The sequence below is a fragment of the Pleurodeles waltl genome, chromosome 1_1, assembly GCF_031143425.1.
Source record: "Pleurodeles waltl isolate 20211129_DDA chromosome 1_1, aPleWal1.hap1.20221129, whole genome shotgun sequence".
Lineage (NCBI taxonomy): Eukaryota > Metazoa > Chordata > Amphibia > Caudata > Salamandridae > Pleurodeles > Pleurodeles waltl.
This window is the reverse complement of record NC_090436.1, coordinates 1,002,765,567-1,002,783,283: the sequence shown is the minus strand read 5'-3', so window position 1 is coordinate 1,002,783,283 and position 17,717 is coordinate 1,002,765,567. Positions and strand designations below refer to the sequence as shown.

General features: G+C 42.3%; 1 protein-coding gene across 1 annotated transcript in view; it reads left to right on the top strand.

The window, feature by feature from the left end:
- LOC138291268 (serum albumin-like) overlaps positions 1 to 16,464 on the top strand; it is a 62,525-nt gene extending 46,061 nt beyond the window's left edge. Inside the window, exons 12-15 of the mRNA XM_069230306.1 lie at positions 3,515 to 3,741; positions 11,672 to 11,804; positions 13,003 to 13,081; positions 16,295 to 16,464. Of these exons, the coding sequence (XP_069086407.1) occupies positions 3,515 to 3,741; positions 11,672 to 11,804; positions 13,003 to 13,071 (429 nt within the window). The 3' untranslated portion in view covers positions 13,072 to 13,081; positions 16,295 to 16,464. The remainder of the gene's footprint in view (positions 1 to 3,514; positions 3,742 to 11,671; positions 11,805 to 13,002; positions 13,082 to 16,294) is intronic.
- Positions 16,465 to 17,717: the final 1,253 nt, after the last annotated feature.

The window sequence follows — 17,717 nt, the reverse complement described above, 5'->3', positions numbered from 1 at the left end:
GTCCTTGCTAACGGGATAAGCGATCCTCTCCTCCAAAGTTTCTTGCTCACGCAAGCTACCCCTAGTTACATTATGGACCACATCAGGGAAATGGGAGTGTGCTATAGTATTACTGCCAATTGCTACTTTAGCAGCCTTAATAACCTCCTTCTTGCGGTGGCTTATTTTCCCCCAGAGATTCCAGAACTCTGTTCTCCTCCCCAAAAGTAATGGGTGTTAATTGGTCTGAATGTATGCGAGTATCCCTGTCTTCCTGACCTCATGCATTAACACTCGGTTGTACATGCCCCCCTAAAGAGTCTGGCATTAATCTCGCACCAAGCTGCGCCACTAAAATAGACAATTTAGCCTTGATGCCATCCAGGCGTTCCTGCAGGGGTTGCAGAAGAAATTTAATTATGAATTCAACCCTAGCACAAAGTTTGTCGCTATTATACTGTTCTGCAATGGGGGCTACTTTCTCCTGTGTCTCCAATGTAGGGGCAAGCCTTTTCCGCATAGCCCCCCTTTCTTCTTTTTTTGTGGGGGCTCATTTGGCCATGGCACAAGAGAGTGCCGCAGGCCAAGCTGCAATGGTGATGCAGGGAGTTTGGATACGGTATGAGCCAAGGAACACTCCAACTGGACCCTGCCCCCTACATTTTCACTTGGGAGTGGAATATTCGGACCCACCTCCCAGGAAAGGTGTTTCTCAGGTAATTCAATCTCTTTTGACAGGACTCAATCGGCTTGCATCAAAAAAGAGTCTAAGGTGGTGATAGTATCTCCCACTGAAATACCTGCTTTGGTCTTTCTTTTCCACATAGTTTACCCTCAGGAACACAAACCAATGAGAGTCACAAGTGGGCTGTAGACTTAGAATACATGGTCAAGAGGGGGGGCCCAGCCTGGCCTCTGCTGACGGCTGATGGGTGCAGACGGGCCCGCCATTGGCCCGGTTTTCAACCGGGCACATCCCAAGTGCGTCCTGCACCATGGGGACCTTGGAGTGCTTTAAGCGCTGAGTCAGTCCTGGCCCCTCCTCCTCATCTGCTGCAGTAACAACAACAGTAGTACCCTGAGGGATGAAGTCCCACCCCAGGGGTCACCAGCACGATTGTGGACAGCAGTCGGTAGGCAGCATCACACCTGCACCATGGGGGCCTTGTAGTTATTTAAGTACTTAGCCATTCCTAGCCCCTCCTTCTCCTTACTTGCGGTGGCAACAACAACAGCGGTACCCTGCGGGGTGAAGTTCTACCCGAGGGGTGACCAGCAAGATTGTGGGAAGCAGTAGGTAGGCGGTAAAACATATTAAGTAACAAAGCCTGAGCAACAAATTAATGTCAAGAGCAAATACATAAGGTGCTACATGCTACAGCATAATTAAACAATATAGTTAAGAAACAAAGAAAGTAAAGGTCTGCATTAACCTTAAGTTAATAATAAAAGCCTAAAGTGTTAAAAAACATAATTGTTCACAAGATTCAATAAAGCTAATGGGACACATTAAATTGTCCATAAAAAATAAAAGGGGCAAAAGAGTCCAAAGTCCAAAGTCGATAAAAGGTACAAGTCAGAAACCCCTCAGTAAAAGCATAATCCTTGGCACTAGTGGTGTTAAGGTGGATTTGTACCTTCTAATTTGTATGGCCTTTCATTTGAATCACAATCCAGTGATTCAGACCCTGATCAGGCAACCTCTCATCCAGGTCCAGATGGCTTGAAGTTGCAAGTGGCTGAGGCCCATAGGCACCATCTAATCTGTGTTGAGCATTTGGTTCACAGAAGACAAAACTGCCAGTGATAGACGATGAAACAAAGCCAAGTTATTTCGTAGGCATAGGGGATTGTAGTAAAAGTTGTCGGATTTGTACTGCATCATGCTTGAACAATGAAAGGAGAGACACTGCCCATGATCTAGCAACATCACAGTTTTCATTCCTAGCCCCTCAACAGCAGAGGATACTATCTTGTATCAATGCTGCTGACATAAATGGAGAGAGTTATTGAGATTTAGATTGGTTTCACTGCCATCCTTGTGCCCCAGCACAGTCAGAACATTCCTGTAGTGATATGAGTCATGTTAAGAAGATGAAAGTTTATCAGTTCCATGCTGCACATGGGGCTGAACCTTGTTTGGCGGGCCTCAGTCCATGGGCGAGATCAAAACTCCACAGTCAAATCAAAACAAACTGCAGAAAAACTCGAAGATGGCGTAAGTTCTTAGACCAATCCTAACTAATTACAACTAATATTCATTAAAGTTGCTGATTTCTGACTGCTGTAAGTGCACTTTATGTTTATAAAGGCCTATTCCACCACATTCACTGTAATTCTTTTGAAACTTTTGCAACGCAGTTATTATGTGATTTTAGCACTAACATCAGAGCACGTCCTGGTAAAATTACTCAACTAATCAATGGACCGTGTGCACACTTAATCAGTGATGGAAGGAAACTTGAGGGGGCACCCATGCAAAGTGCATCGGGAGAGCCCCTCTTCGACCCCCTGCCCACTCAGGAACTCCTAGGCCACAGACCTGCTACCTCAGCACAGTGCCCGCCAGTGCGTGGTACGTGACTATGTGCTACTGAGGAGGCCCCCTGGCCCACGGGGCCTGCGGGGCTGTTGTTACTTCACTGTACTTAATTTGTTTTATAACCGAAGACATTTCCAATTTTAATTTACAATTATGGAAGACAATGCACGGCCGGTGCCCCTGGTAAAGCAAGTCTAGCTAGTCTCAGAGAGCACCCCCCCCCCGCTAGATTGGACCTGTGCGCTCCTTTTTGCCCTTATTAGCATCAATGATGCCTCTTTGCAAATTAAGGGGTAAAATTACACTTTGCCTCATACACTAAACATTCCCAAAGTTACTCAAATAAAGTATTTTTGTATCTGAATTGCACTTTGTATAACTACCGGATATATTTTAAAGAGAAATGTATGAATTAAGACTAGGGTAGTTGGTACTTCCGCAGTTCATTATCTGTAAAAGAAGATTGCCAGTGCTTAGGGCCATATGTACGAACACATTTTCCCATAGACACAGAATGGGTAAAAGCCTTTGCTACATCTAGCCCTTAGTGCTCTGCTGTGAAGCCCGCTGCTGGTGCTATTACATGTCAGCACCTGTATACCAAGGCTGAGTAGCATTGAATCTTCTCATGCAACACCAGACGCAGTTTTCGTCGTTCCCTTTCTTCTTCCCCCTTTGTGTGGTTTTCCCTCTCTTGCTCTCGTAAATGTCTGATAAGGAAAAATAAGTGCTAGTTTCCAAAAATGAGTGTCAACCACCAGCTCAAATTAAGAGCTGTGCTTCCCTCATTCTATTATATTATATTTAGTTATTTGGCTTAGCTTTCATAGCCCTTATATGATTTGTTTTTAACAACACAGAATTTCAGAATAGGCAAATTAATTTCACATGTAAAATGTTAGGTTGCAAAAACCTGTCTGAAGAGCCTTCTATTCACTCATGCAAGACTGAAACTTAGTTTCTCCTTCACCTTGTTTCTGTTTTTATGTGCAGCTGTCTTTGGTCATTGGAGAGATGTGTGAAAAGATGCCGGCCAATTTTCCGAATGAGAAGGTGACTCACTGCTGCAGTGACACCTATGGCAACCAGAGGCCATGCTTTACTGCGCTGGGACCAGATGAAAAGTACGTGCCTCCAAAACTTTCAGACGACTCCTTCCACTTCACTGATGCCTTGTGCACCGCTTCATCCGAAGAAGATCTCAACCACAAAAAGCAAACGTAAGTGACATCTTGGCTTTTTCACGCTATATGATGGTCTTCTTCAGGGTTGTAATACTACAAATTGACACCAACAATATTGAGATAAAAGAATATTGAGGACAGATTATCGATAGGCAAGTACATATAGGGAAGTATATATTTACTAATCCTAACTCCACAGCTATGCACCTTGAAGATATATGTACCACATAGGTGCACATGTGTAGAGTTAGGTATATAAAAGCTAGAATTCCCTGTCAATTTTTCTTTCAATACATTGTCATTCATATTTAGTTTCACCAATATCATGGATTTGATATTCAGAGTGCACACCTTCATGAAGACACTGCTTGTCAAGTGAGCAATCATAATGCACCAACATTCTGACATTGTGTAGGGTGCGAAACTATCACATTTCTATTGACATAGATTATTTCCTAGACAGGAAAATTTTAGGGCTGTACATGAGGCCTTGATGAAAGTCACCAGTTACCCAGTACTGGAAGGAAGGGTGGGTGATGTGAAGAAATGATGAATAGGTGGCAACAGTTTAGTGCAGCTGAATGAATGAAAATGAACAATATCTAAATGAGGCCTGACATGTTAAAGAGGTTAAACACAAAGTATTAGCACTAATAGGTATGTGAGTTATTCAGCAAAAAGAGCAGATCCCCCTCCTGACAGGCTCACATTTATTCTGCCATATGTAGAGTTGGGAGAAACACAGGATTTCCAAAGCAAACCCTTCAACAGGCTACCACCTGCCACAAGGCTGGCAGCTCATAACGAAGGTAGCCCTTTGAACAGGGTGACCTTCATTGGATTCCCCTGGAAACCATTTGATCTCCCCCATGCACAGAGACAAACCTATTCAGGCATCAGGGTCTAACATATTCACACTCATTTTTCCACATTAGCCTATTCGGAGATCCATGCCAGACAGCCTGGGAATCTCTAAGTAGGGTGGGCTATCCTTTGCCAGGGGCACGGAGGCCACAACCTGCACTAACCAGCCGCCCAGCTTGCCACCCACACTACTCTCAATGAGGACCTAAGAGATTCCAAAAGGCAAAACAACAAGGAGCTCTTCCTAGTGGCTACACAGCTCTGTTGTTTGTGGGACTGTGACACGCCCTTGCTTATCATATAGTATATGCGTAAATGTAGGAAAACTGGAAATCCAACATTTATTGAAGAAGATTCTGCTGCTTAACGGTGTTTCTTGTCGGGTGACACCAAAAAAAGTATCCTGACCGAAACTGAGCTGAAAACTGCTCTCTACATAATGATTTTAGGTCTCCATTTTGAAAAACGTAGCATTTAATGTGAGTCGTGGAACCAATCTCTGGAATGGTATAGCATTTGCAACCTATTTTTGACAAGGAGCCCTCTAACTACCTTTTTGGAATCTTTGTTTGAACCTTTGCTGAACTGTATAGTAGGAGGATCCATATATGTGCATTAAGGGACACATTTTAGAATTGGCATATTTTAGTTGTTAATTGCAAAAGGAGCAGATTTAGTTATCGATTAAGGGCAAAATGCACATTTTTGGTCATTCACCTATATTTCATTGACTATGGTGGTAAATTGAGCAAGTCACAAGATATACAGGAAATGTAACAGAATCACCGAAAATAAGCACATCTGTGGGACAGGCAAACTTCTGTGCTGTGCTTGAAAGGAGCGTTTCCTTTCTGAGGGCTAAGGAACAAGTTACAATTCAGAGTGTGGTAAGGAGTGAATTCCTCTGCCACAAACAAAGTTTGTTGAGTAATATCTATTCTAGTGAAATGCAGTGCATAGATTCAGGAGGGGTGTTTGGGGAGTTAGTCCCTTCTAATAAATGTATTTTGTGATAAATAGTTGGGTACAGTTGCTTTCAGTCTGGTATAGTGAGGTTTCTGTCGGTTTTCACCGGGAATTTCTACATACACAATCAAAAATCCACCACACACTCTTTCCCTCCCTATGTTTGGAAAGACATCAAAAAATGTTTGTTATTTCACAATATAATGTGTTTTCTCTCACTAGGTACTCCTACCAATCCACACTCTTCTCCCTTCCCACTGCCCCTTAAGGTGATTTTGGGAAATCTGAAGCTTAAATCCCCCCTGCCACCGCCTCGCCCCCACCCCCAATCTTACTGACCAAGCTACTGCCCTCCTGAAATGCTTTATGTGCACTGCATGTGTGTGTGCACGTGCTCCAGGAAAGAACCATGGGATCTAGGAATGACGTTTGATGGTTACGGACTCTCCAGTGTTGGCTGCCTCAGACCAGCTTCCTAATATTTTGATCCATTGTATGAGGCACATGCTGTGTATGGAGGAAGTCTGTAGTAAGGTACTGTGGTCCAGATTTACAAGGCCCTAGTGCCACCAGAGTGTCACTTTTTGTGACGCTCCGGTGGCGCTGTGCCGTGCACCACATTTACAAGGTGGTGCTAAACCACTTTTTGTGGCTCACTGCCACCTTGAAATTATGGGCCCCTCTGACGTAGTTTTCTGAGTGAGAGCGGAGTGCAATGGGTGTTACTGTGGGCGTTCCACTGCAACAGCCATTGCTTTTGATGCTGCCCCAGATTTACAAGAAGACATTAATCTGTGGAAGCACCAAAAACTAACGCCACCCCATGAGGGGCTTTAGCATGGCACAACGAGGAGGAATACTTTTATTCCCCCTTGTTTTTGCTTTTTCCATGTGTGTTGTACCACACATAGAAAGAGCAAAAGGCAATGGATGAATGAATGTTTATGTGCAGGAAGGTGTCCCTTCCTGCACATAAATAATCATCCATAAATTACGATTTGCTACTTCTATGTGTGTTACAGCAGTAATTAGAGTTGAGTGAGGTGCGTTGGTCTCAGGGCCTAGGTGCCTCTGCACCTGTTGCTCCATTGATAACTAGGCCTAAGGAGAGAAAATGGGTGGGGCAGAAAAAGAGAAGCAAAAGGAATACAACAGACAAAAGGAAGAAAGAGAAGGGTTTGCAAAGAAATAAAAGAAAGAAGGGAAGGAAAGAATGAGAAAATGAAAACACAACTAAGAGAAGCAATAGAGTAAACGTGTGAGACAAAAGAAAAAGGGGAAGGAAGATAGTGAATGAAAGACAAAGAGGAGAAAATAATGAAAGAAGTGTGAAAAGAAATAGAAAAATGAACATTAGAGAAACAAAGAGAGATGGTGAGAGTTGCAAGCAGCAAAAGAACCAGGGCATGTATGTACTGACACATTTCCCACAGACACAGAATGGGAAAACCACTTTGATACTGACTGGGCCCCGACAAGTAACTTGTGGCTTCCACACACAGGTGGGAAAAAGAGGGATTTATAGTAAAACGTGAATTGACAGATAAAGATAAGAAAAACACCAGAGAAAGGAAGGAAAAAAGATCTAAAAAAAAGTGAAATTATGCATCCCGAGTCAAAGGAAAAAGCAAGTAAAAAAGACAAACAGAATGAAGGGAAGAGAAAAAACAGTGAAAGAATGAACGCCTGATGAAGAAAAAAGAGAGGAATGAAACAAGGACAGAAATAAGCTAGTTTTTGTGAGTTTGAAAGAGGAGGTAGCAAGAGGAAGAGGGAAATTAAAAAAGGGAGAGGAGTAGAAATAAACAAGTGAAAGAAAGAGCAAAACTTAACATGTGGATTTTAAGAGCTGGAAAGAGAAAAGTGGGTGAGAAAGAAAACATTGAGAGTAAACAGAGTAAAGGAAAGAACGGAGCGAGATAGGTGAAACAGACCCTCCCAAGTAAAGATGGTAGTTAAGAATAGATTTAATTGGCTCCCCCACGTCCTCAAACAGAAGTCAAAGTAGGGAACAGTAGGGGACACTGCAGAACAGCAGTAGGTGCTTAAGCAGAGTTGTATGTGAACCCCAATACAGCAATATTGGGGTGCTTAAGATCAGGATTGGGGGTATAGACAGAGCTCTGTCCCGGGCCAGTGCTGGAATAACAGAAAGGCAGTGAGTAAGGATTGAAAAACAGAGCACCGTGTATTTCCTGGTATTGGAACAATGGGGCGCTGCAGGTTAGGGTTGAGGTGCACCGACAGAGGTGTATGTGGGCTGCAGTACTGGAATAGTAATGGGCACACAAGCTTAGAAGTGACGTATTATAATACTGGAGCTACGTGTGGAACCTAGTAATGGCAGGCCAGTGTTGCTGAGTGTTAGCCTGGAAGTGCTCTGGTGAAGCTGCGAGTGGGGCCCAGCATGGGAGTGGCATTGCCTCTGAAGCACAGAAATGAGGTTTCCTGAAGGGCGTGTGTGTGAGTCTGAGTACTGAGAAGAAACGTGCACTGAATGTTAGAAATGATGGATTCTAATGGAGTTGTGGTGGTTCCGATCAACAGTGGCATTGGATGTTAGACTTGAGGTGCACTGGCTGAGCTGTGTTTTGCTCTTTTGGGTCCAGTATTGGCTTGGCAGTGGGACTGAATATTAAAATCAAGCTCCTGTACCGGAACTATATGTAAATGGGTTCACAGTATAGGAAAGGAAGTGACCTTGCTGGGATAGAACTGAGGTGCACTGATGGAGCTACATGCAAGGTCCCAGTACTGGAACAGCAATGTATACTGACTGTAAAAATGAAGGGGTGGGGTTCTGGCACTTGCAGAGCTGAGGGGTTGGAGTGTGTGAACTGATGTACACTGATGGAGCTGCGCGCGAGGTCCCAGTATTGGAACAGCAGTGTCTGTACTGACTGTAAGAACTGAGGTGCTCTGGCAGACAGTGTGGGTGGTGTTCTGGCACTTGCACAGCTAAGGGCCTGGAGTCTGTGAAATTAGGTGCACTGAAGGAGCTGCATGTGAGGTCCCAATATCTGGAACATCAGTGTGTGTACTGACTGTAAGAACCATGATGCTCTGCCAGACAGCATGTGTGGGGTTCTGGCACTGGCACAGCTGAGGGCATGGAGTGAATGAACTTAGGTGCACTGATGGAGCTGCATGCAAGGTCCCAGTATTGGAACAGCAATGTGTGTACTGACTGTAAGAACTGACGTGCTCTGGTAGCCAGCATGTGTGGTGTTCTGGCACAACTGAGGGCCTTGAGTCTGTGAACTGAAGTGCACTGATGGAGCTCCACGCAAGGGATCCTCCACCCTTGCTCTCAGCACTGGGGACCACAGGCAGGCACACTCCGTAAAGAGAATCCAAGCCAAGGAAGGGTGGGAGCCAGGCAGCTGAGAGAGGGTGCAGAGAGCCTGCAAAGACCAAATGTGGCCAAGATAAGAGCCTAATTTATAGCCTTGTTTAGAGCTAAGGTAAACTCAGAGCAAGAATGCTCTGAAAATGAAAAGGGAAAGTTCCTTGGAGAGGAGCTGGAAACAAAGTAAAAAAAAAGTCCCCTACATACCAGATGAACAGGACAAAGCATAATTTTTCAGTAGTTGGCTCCTGATCCCACACAGAAGTAGGAGGGACAAAGAAGCTTATCTGACCACTAGCACGCAAGGATTTTTAAATGACACTGAAACTAACAAATGAAATAGCTGGAGGTCCACAGAAGAAGTATACCTAAAAGTATACAAGAGATCAGACGCTTACGCTCGAACTAAAGAATTGACATTGAAACATCCTGTTACAAGCAAAAATATAGATAGCTGCTTTCTTGACAATGAGCATAAGGACTCTCCATCCAGCACAGTCTGTTTGCATTTCACAAGTTTTACTTCATGTTTCATGGTATACATGTCCCTATTCACTAAGGATATTTCCTTTTTACAGATTATATATCTTTGTAGTATATTCATCTTGTATAACGAATTGTAGGATTTGAATTGACCTGTAGGGGTCTAGGAGAACTCTCCAGTTAGCTTGGTGGTTAGGTGAGGCATGCCTGAGCTCTCCGGTGTCGAGGGTGCACACAGTGCGTTTTTCTCACAATACCTGTAAGTACCATGCAAAGGTGTTCAGAGTGCATGCTCATACGATTCCTGCCTTCTCTGCAGAGCGCAAAGAAATAGTCACTTTTTTGCCAAATGTAATTATAGATTCTAATGGGAAAGTGTGTTTGAGGCACACAGATATTGAAATACTGACAGCACCACAGGAAACGAAAATGCCACTTTACAGTTGTGTGTGTGTGTGGGCCTATGGGTGTGTAAGCATAAGTGACTAACAGTGCTTAATTTGAGCTGGTAGTTGCTGGTGGGGGGCACCAGATCTTAATTTTGGAGGGCGGCACGTATGTATTTTGCATCAGGTATTTACTGTGAGCATAAGACACTAATGGGAAATATGGAGAAAAGGAAAGACAGAAAAGCTTCACAAAGGAAGAAAACAGAAAGCTGCAAGAGTGAGCTGAAGGGGCAGGGAGTGGCTGTAAATGGATTAGAGAGGCCTGAGGTGATTTTAGGATTATGCTGCCTCAACATTCTGTGCTCGCCATTTAATTGAAGCAGTCACAAGTCCCAGAGGAAAGCTTTGAGCACCAGTACAAATTAACCACTGGAATAACACAGAGATAGAGATTGCAGAGGAAAGTGAAGGGGAGAAGGGTAGTGAGTCAGACACTCAGAAGGGTACAACGTCTTCCAGAGACCGTTGTAATGTTTAATACACAATTTCATACCTCTGATTTATTCATAATCTCATATTTTCAAAATGTAAGCATTTTTAATTCTAACGTGACACGTCCACGTGACAATATCATTGTTTTTACCCGGCTAACTAATGTTGAACATGATACCTGATTACAAATCAGTGCTTACAAGCATTGGCAAACCCAATAGGTCTAGCTTGTTTTAGGTGTAGATGTTGTATGACATCTAGGAATGCATAATAGGAAGCACACAAAGAGGCACCTAAATACTGGTCACATTGATTGTTGTGTCAAGTACATTTTGTAGATTTTGCAGGCGTGCACTTAATAACAGGGAAGGCATTCCTGTGAGGAAGTACGAAGTGTCAGTAGTGAAAGTCGGTAGTTCCAAGATCATGTGGGAATTTGTCCAGGGACGAGGACGCACTTTCCCTCTCATTTGGTCTTTCAAGTTCACATCACCAATACTTTCTGGTAGATTTCAAACATGCCTGACATACGCATGTTTTCTGAACGGAAGCATGGGGCTTTATTGTTGCTACCACACTAAAACACATTGATGACAGTGATGTAACAAAGGCCCCCACAGCCTCCGAGCTCCAGGGGGCCCCCTGAGCACAGCACCTAGCCCGAGTGAGTCCACGGGTGGGGGTTCGGGGGGGCTCCAGTTTCATTACACCACTGTTTGATGATGTCAAAGTGAAGCACGTCTTTGGTGAGTGTTTTTACAGTTCCGCTCCTAAGTCAAAATAGCAAAATTAGGTTGTGCTGGGGTTATTGTGATACTGCTTTGGTATGTGTGCAACAGCATCTAAACAGTTGTGTTGGATTAGGAGCACAGAGTATCCTCCGAAGAAATAATAATGGTCATGGTATGAGCCTACTAAAAGTTATCTAATGAGTCCCGTCCAGAAACTTAACTCTGAAATCAAATTTAACCTCGGCCTAAAGTATATTCGTGCCATTTCAAAGTTCTGTTAATCTAATTCTTCTCAAAATCTGGGTGCATCTCGGTAGTAAATGTAAATGTTCTTGCATGCAAAATAGTCACCTAAACAAAAGACCTTTTCATAGGCCAGCAGACACTTTTGTAGTGACCTGGAGAGATGTCCTGAGGGGCGTACGGGTCACCATGACTGTTACTGGACAGTTTTTTACTACATATTTGGGAATAGGAATTGTACTGTAGCAGAGAAAATAGCTCGATCCTAATACGCTTGGTACATTTGTAAATGTACAAGTACAATAGTCACATGTTGTAAAACTCACAGGTACACCGTGCACTGCAGCATCATACCGCTAGGCAGTTGACATTGTTGCAAACGTTTTTTAATTTTGATCATATTGCATATCGTCCACCCACTTCAGATCTGTGTCATGTTCTCTCAACAGGTTCCTTATCCACTTGATGAAACATAAGCCCGACATCACAGAGGAACAAAGGACAAAAGTGATTACAGATTTCCTGACGATGAAGGAACATTGTTGCAAAGCCGATAACCACGCAGAATGCTTTGCTGTGGAGGTAACAAATACCATATGATATATTTAGCAATAAGTAACATCATGGTAACGATATACATGCGTGGCCAACGCGAACCTGTTGGTATCTATGGTTTCCTACCACTCGTGCTCCAGTAACCGAAGCCATGACACTCTAGTCTCAGGATTTACAGGCCCACTGACAAAGATTTTAAGGTGTTCAGCTCATGAAGAGCTCTTGGCTGACTCCTGGGATACAGAAGTAATGCAGGAGTACCACTAGAGTTAGTCCCACCTACTCACTGCAAAGGTTTGTGGTTCGCCTCCTTGCCTGTTTTGATGGTCAATGAATGAGAATGCGTTGCTAACCGTGAGGTTCTTTGCAGCCCTGTAGATGATTATGGAAGCTTTCAATCCAGTTTTTGGTTCAGCCATCAGCTGGATGAGGTATTTAGTGTGGATTGCCTGGAAGAGTTCTTGGTCATATTTTTCGCCAATCATACTTATTATTAGAGGGATCTTACTGTATTACAAACATGGTAATATTACAATTATGCTAATAGTATTTTACAGCACAGAAAAAAACATATAAATTACAACCAGTTGGTCAAACATAAATTGGATGTTGAAAAATTGCAGAAGTAGTATTTCTACAAGTTATTCCCCATTTAGGCATGGAAAGACCTAAACCTGCTGTAATAGGATATACTGTGAATAAGGTATATAATCGCTGCATCAACAGTATGGCCGATGATTTAGCAGGCACCTCTAAAAGTGGCCGTTTTTCTCGTGACATAACTCGACTGTAATTAATTTCAACACTTTTGAAGAGTGAGATAGTTATATTGCACTGCCCATAAAAGATTCAATTTCACCCTTTCCCACTTATCATCTTGGGTTTTTGCATCAGTTATAATTTTATTTTATTTTTCGTCACCATAGCAACTATTATTGTGTCATAGCTTCAACATTGTGCCAAATACGATGGTGTAAAGTACTATTAAAAACACAAGTAGATACATTCATAGGTAAAATCAAAACAGTGGAAGAAACTTAGACAAACAGCATTTCTATAGAACATTCAAAGCTTAAATTGGAATGACCCTCCCTTACCTTTGAATTTCAGCATCATGTCCCAGTAACGTTGCAAGAGGATAACAAGATCTTATGATATGTGGCCGTGAATATATTGAACCCATTGTATTGAATTCTTCTCACAAATGTGTCTTCACTATCTGCAGGGTCCTAAACTGATAGAGAAATGGGCGGAGCTTCTTGGAGTTTTACCTGAAGTTAAAATTCATGTCTAATCAACTCGAGGTAATATTCTTCAATAATTAATATTATCTGTCATTGTCTGCATCTGTCTACAGGGAGAGCTACACATGTTCTTTCTTGATATTTCTTCTGATGCCATTGGCAGTACCTGCTGAGTATTTCTCTTATCTATAAAAGTCTGTAAAACAAACTGGCTAATACTCTATATTTCAGCAACTTAAGTAGTATTAAAGCCCACTTCTTAGCCCAGTGCCCAACTTATGGGTCTGCATTAAAAGCAAGGGCATATAATGAATGTGAGTGGTTCTTATTATAGGAATAGTATGCCTAGTTTGCCTATAACATTTTTTAGACTTTTTCATCCATCCAGGGTAGAACATTCTAACATAAACAGCGAGAAACAAAAATAAAAACATTGTTCTTTTACAGCAGAAGGTCTATACCAGCCCTTTTTAGCCCTTTGCGTTTACGTTGTGTTCAGTGGAGTTCTAAATACTTCAGTGTTCTAATGTCATTTAAAGAAACTTGCACCTTTTACCATGCAACACCTCAAGGCCAAAGAACTGCAGTCTCAAAATAATACCTTTAACTCAGATGCATGGAAGTGCGCACTGTCTTTCAAAGGTTTTACCATTTGTTTTATTTTATGCTGGAGTTTGTGAGCACTGAGGGCCCGATTCACAAAGCGTCTCTGCAGCTGTAGCAGAGGCTCCGCAGACATGGTGGAACCCACACTCCTGACGGGATCTCCGCACTGCAGGTTCTCATTGCGAAGATCCTGCTGAGACTGCAGAGCCTTCGCCGCGACCGCGTGACTCGGGCCCGGATATTATGCATGCATATAAATACCTCTTTTTCCAATCAAGACTAATCTTTTCATGGCTTCTTACTTTTCTATATGTTTTAGACATTTTGTTACTCGTTTACTCTCCCTTCCTGGACCGTTTGTGATGCTGGTGATTTAAAGTGATTAATTTACTTTTAAAAACATGTTTACCCTGTTGAAGGAAAGCTTCTAATGGCTTTGTGGTGTCAAGAGACCCTTTTTCAAACAGCAGAAATCGACTGAACCATGTCAAGTTTCCTAAAACTTAAAGAATGCCTAATACTCAGTTCTGAATGTATACTATGTTTGCTTTACTGTGTTCTTTTGGATTCTTGATCGGAACATCAACCATGTAAAACTGACACACATTTGTTAGGTCAAACTTTTCTATTCTTTTACTTCACCCTCGCTTAGTTTGGGTGCTACTGTTACAGCCTCACACAAGCAAGGTTTTCACAGCTTCACCATTGTGCCTGTTCTCTCTTGGTTATGTCTTACTCAATGGAATATGGGTGCTCTCAATCGGCCTTAGAAAACACTCTACATCTGTGCATCAATTACTTTATAATATATCCCCTCAGTATGTCTACCTCGTGGCAATGCATACATTTTAATGTACTTCTCACATACCTGAATTTCATAGCTTAATGAGAAATTGGTCTAGAAACCTGGTCTCCGTTATCCCCCCATCCTATCCTAAGATCTCCATGGAGACTGAACAGTACACTACACTTACGTGGAAATAGGCTTACGCCTGTAGGACCAAGACATAAGCTTAAGGTTAAGAGAATCTACAAGAACCTACAAACCGTATGCCAGAATCACATACCTGAGCAGTGCAATAAATCACCTTAGCAAGAAAAAAATGAACTTGCACCTTACTGAGTTTTACACTTTTTTAGTAATCAATGAGTTATAGGCATTACGTGAAGGCACAGTCGCTCTAATCTGTCAAGCCTTTCTACTGGAAACAAGGCATATCATCAGTATGCAGAATCCATCTTCAGATACAATGAGTTTGTGTCTCTCCTGATCTCTTGAGTACCATTTTCATAGGTACGAAGTGATATTATTAGGCCAACATATTTTGATTTAATTTGCATGGAGCAAATGATATAGCCATAGAAAGTCAAAATCTGTAAATACCCAAAGCTACAAACCGAAAAGCGATTGCTTAGTTACCAATCAAAAGCCAAAACTTGACATTTCTTTGCCACCAATAGGCAGAAACATCATTGAATCCCCACATAGGTGTCTACAAGGCACAGTTTTGATCTCGTCCTAGCAGATGGACCAGACCGGTAAGAACTCATCAAAATAAACTGAGATTTACCTGAGCTTTTCCACATCACTCTATTTATGCAGTAGACTGTCACCTGCACATGGAGTATGTCACTTTCACATTGCCCTGATAGTATGCCACACCCCACCATAGGCTACAACCATCGACAGGTTTTACGACTGTATCCAGAATAAATATGTGGTTGACCAATTTGCACATAATCAATGTCAGTCAACATTTCATTGCATGAAACCCTGGCTAGATTTCACTATTCGGTACTGACATGAACAGCTCTACTTCGTTGAGGTTCGTACTGTTCACACTCACCATTGTGGTTGTAAAAAAAACAGAGTAACGTTTGCAAGAAACTTGGCATTTTTAAATTTGAATCTTTAAAAAAGACTGAGCACCCTCATTGATTTCTCTTGCCAAGGATCTTTTACTTTAGCTGACAATCAGCGAGCCCAGTGATCTGCGTAACTCCCTTTTTTAAACGTCTCAGCGATGTCATCAAAGGAAATGTTATCACTATTGAAAAAGTAACATTGTGGTTTAAGGTGTAAAGGTCTACATTAGTTGTGTAAAAAACGTTGATCACAACTATGTTGATGGGTAATAAGTCAATCATGAAAATACTCAACATTTATCGTACTTAGAATAACCAGCAGGCACATTACATTTGTGGCTCAGGGAAAATAACATATCCATATCGTCCATTACGCCTTAATGACTGAGAGAGTGAAATAGGAAGGATTGCTTTGTGTCCTTCTTATCATGAAAATATATGTGTTTCAAAACACGATCTCAGGACGCGGTGGGTAGGCTAGGCCAGGGTTTCCACTTTGATTTCCACGACTCGTAGTTCTTATGATCGCTTTATAAAGTTAGGACTACACGTGCCAGGATGAAAATAAAAATCCTGTAGAGGATGAGCTACTCACACGTAGACCAGAGAAATGTGAAGGCTCTGCTATGTACAGATTGAGGGGTCAGTCAGCTCACACTCTCTCCACGGGGCATTCAGTGTGACCATGAAAAACACTTCCCTTGTGAAGCTTTCAACTGTAGGGGAACTCTTTCCTATATGTTTGAATACAAGTAGCTTGTCCTTCCTTGTAATGATTCCTTTTATATCTTTGCCTTGCAGGGAACACCCTGACACCAAGATATTTCCGCACTTCCTCCTACACCTCAGTGATCTCCCGACGTCCTGCTTCAGACTACACTGAAAACACCAGAAATGAGGCAGCTACATTTCTCTCATGCCCTGCTCATCTTGTTTTGCTGCAGTGAATAAATAATCTCAAGGAAAATGTACTTGTTGTGACATGCTTGATTTTTTTATGACACACACAGCTGCACACATGCGTGTAACGATGTGTGAAACATCTTGAAAGAAGCTCTCTGTAGGCCAAAAATAGACACATTGTATTGTCTGCATTAATATAGCGCTTACTGCCCACGCTGAGGCGTTGAACATTAAGACCCTCACTTTCCAAAGCCTAATCTTTGATTCTCTATCCACTTAATGACTTCTCACATTGGAACCCAATCATGGGATACACTTCAGAATTAAGCAGGCCAGTGCGGTGCTGTGAGCCACTCTATCAACGTGTCCGTCCGTAGATATTAATTGCAGACGTGTAGTGGCCACACAAGGGCATAGCCTAGGGAAAAACGCCTGGGCAGCTCTCTTCCCTTGTGGTTATCATCTTTTTCATGGTATGTCTTAGGGTTACAGTTACTTCGCCTGCTTATCTGTCTCCAAATCTCTGTCCGCGTGACTAAATGTTAGGCGTGTCTATATATCTCCTATCCATATATTTCATGTAAAGGCACAAGGCAAAAGCGCTATGATGCGACAACGGTTGCTGTTTCAGCAACGCACGCATCACATAACAGGACATAACATGTTAGTATTTCAAATCATCCTGTGCTATTCTTAACATAAACAATCTTTTAATTTTCCAAATTAAACTTATATTTTACAAATTATGATAAGGGCAATGAAATACACCCGCGTACAAGTAAGAAGAGTCTATTTATCAAGTTTTTACAAAGCCACCAGGTCTTCATGCATTGTAGGCTACAGACAACACTGCAGGTGCTCACAAAGAAAACACATACAGACATACATGCTGTCAGTAATGAAGTTATAATTTTGGGAGGGAGGCACCTCTGCCAACTCAATAAAACCACTGTGGCTATGTCAACTCAGTTTTTTTAAGACGTTTTAAAAAGTTGATATCAGACCAACATAAACGGTACAAAACCAAACATCTGACCATCCCAACCACACCCCAATAAATCCATGTTATCAGGGAGACGGTGTGTCTATAGAATTCTGAGCGAAGTAAGACGGAATTGTCTCACTCTCTTCCACTTCTCGGTTTAGTTGTTTATAGCCTCTGACTCCTTCCACATGTACCAGATTTTCTTGAATTTCTGTGGGCAGCCCCTAGCATTAAAGATTGTACCTTCTGCCTGCATACATCAGTCCATATTCATCTCACATTGCCTTATTCTTGGTACAGTTGGTATGCTCCATAGACTCACAACATCCTTAGTTG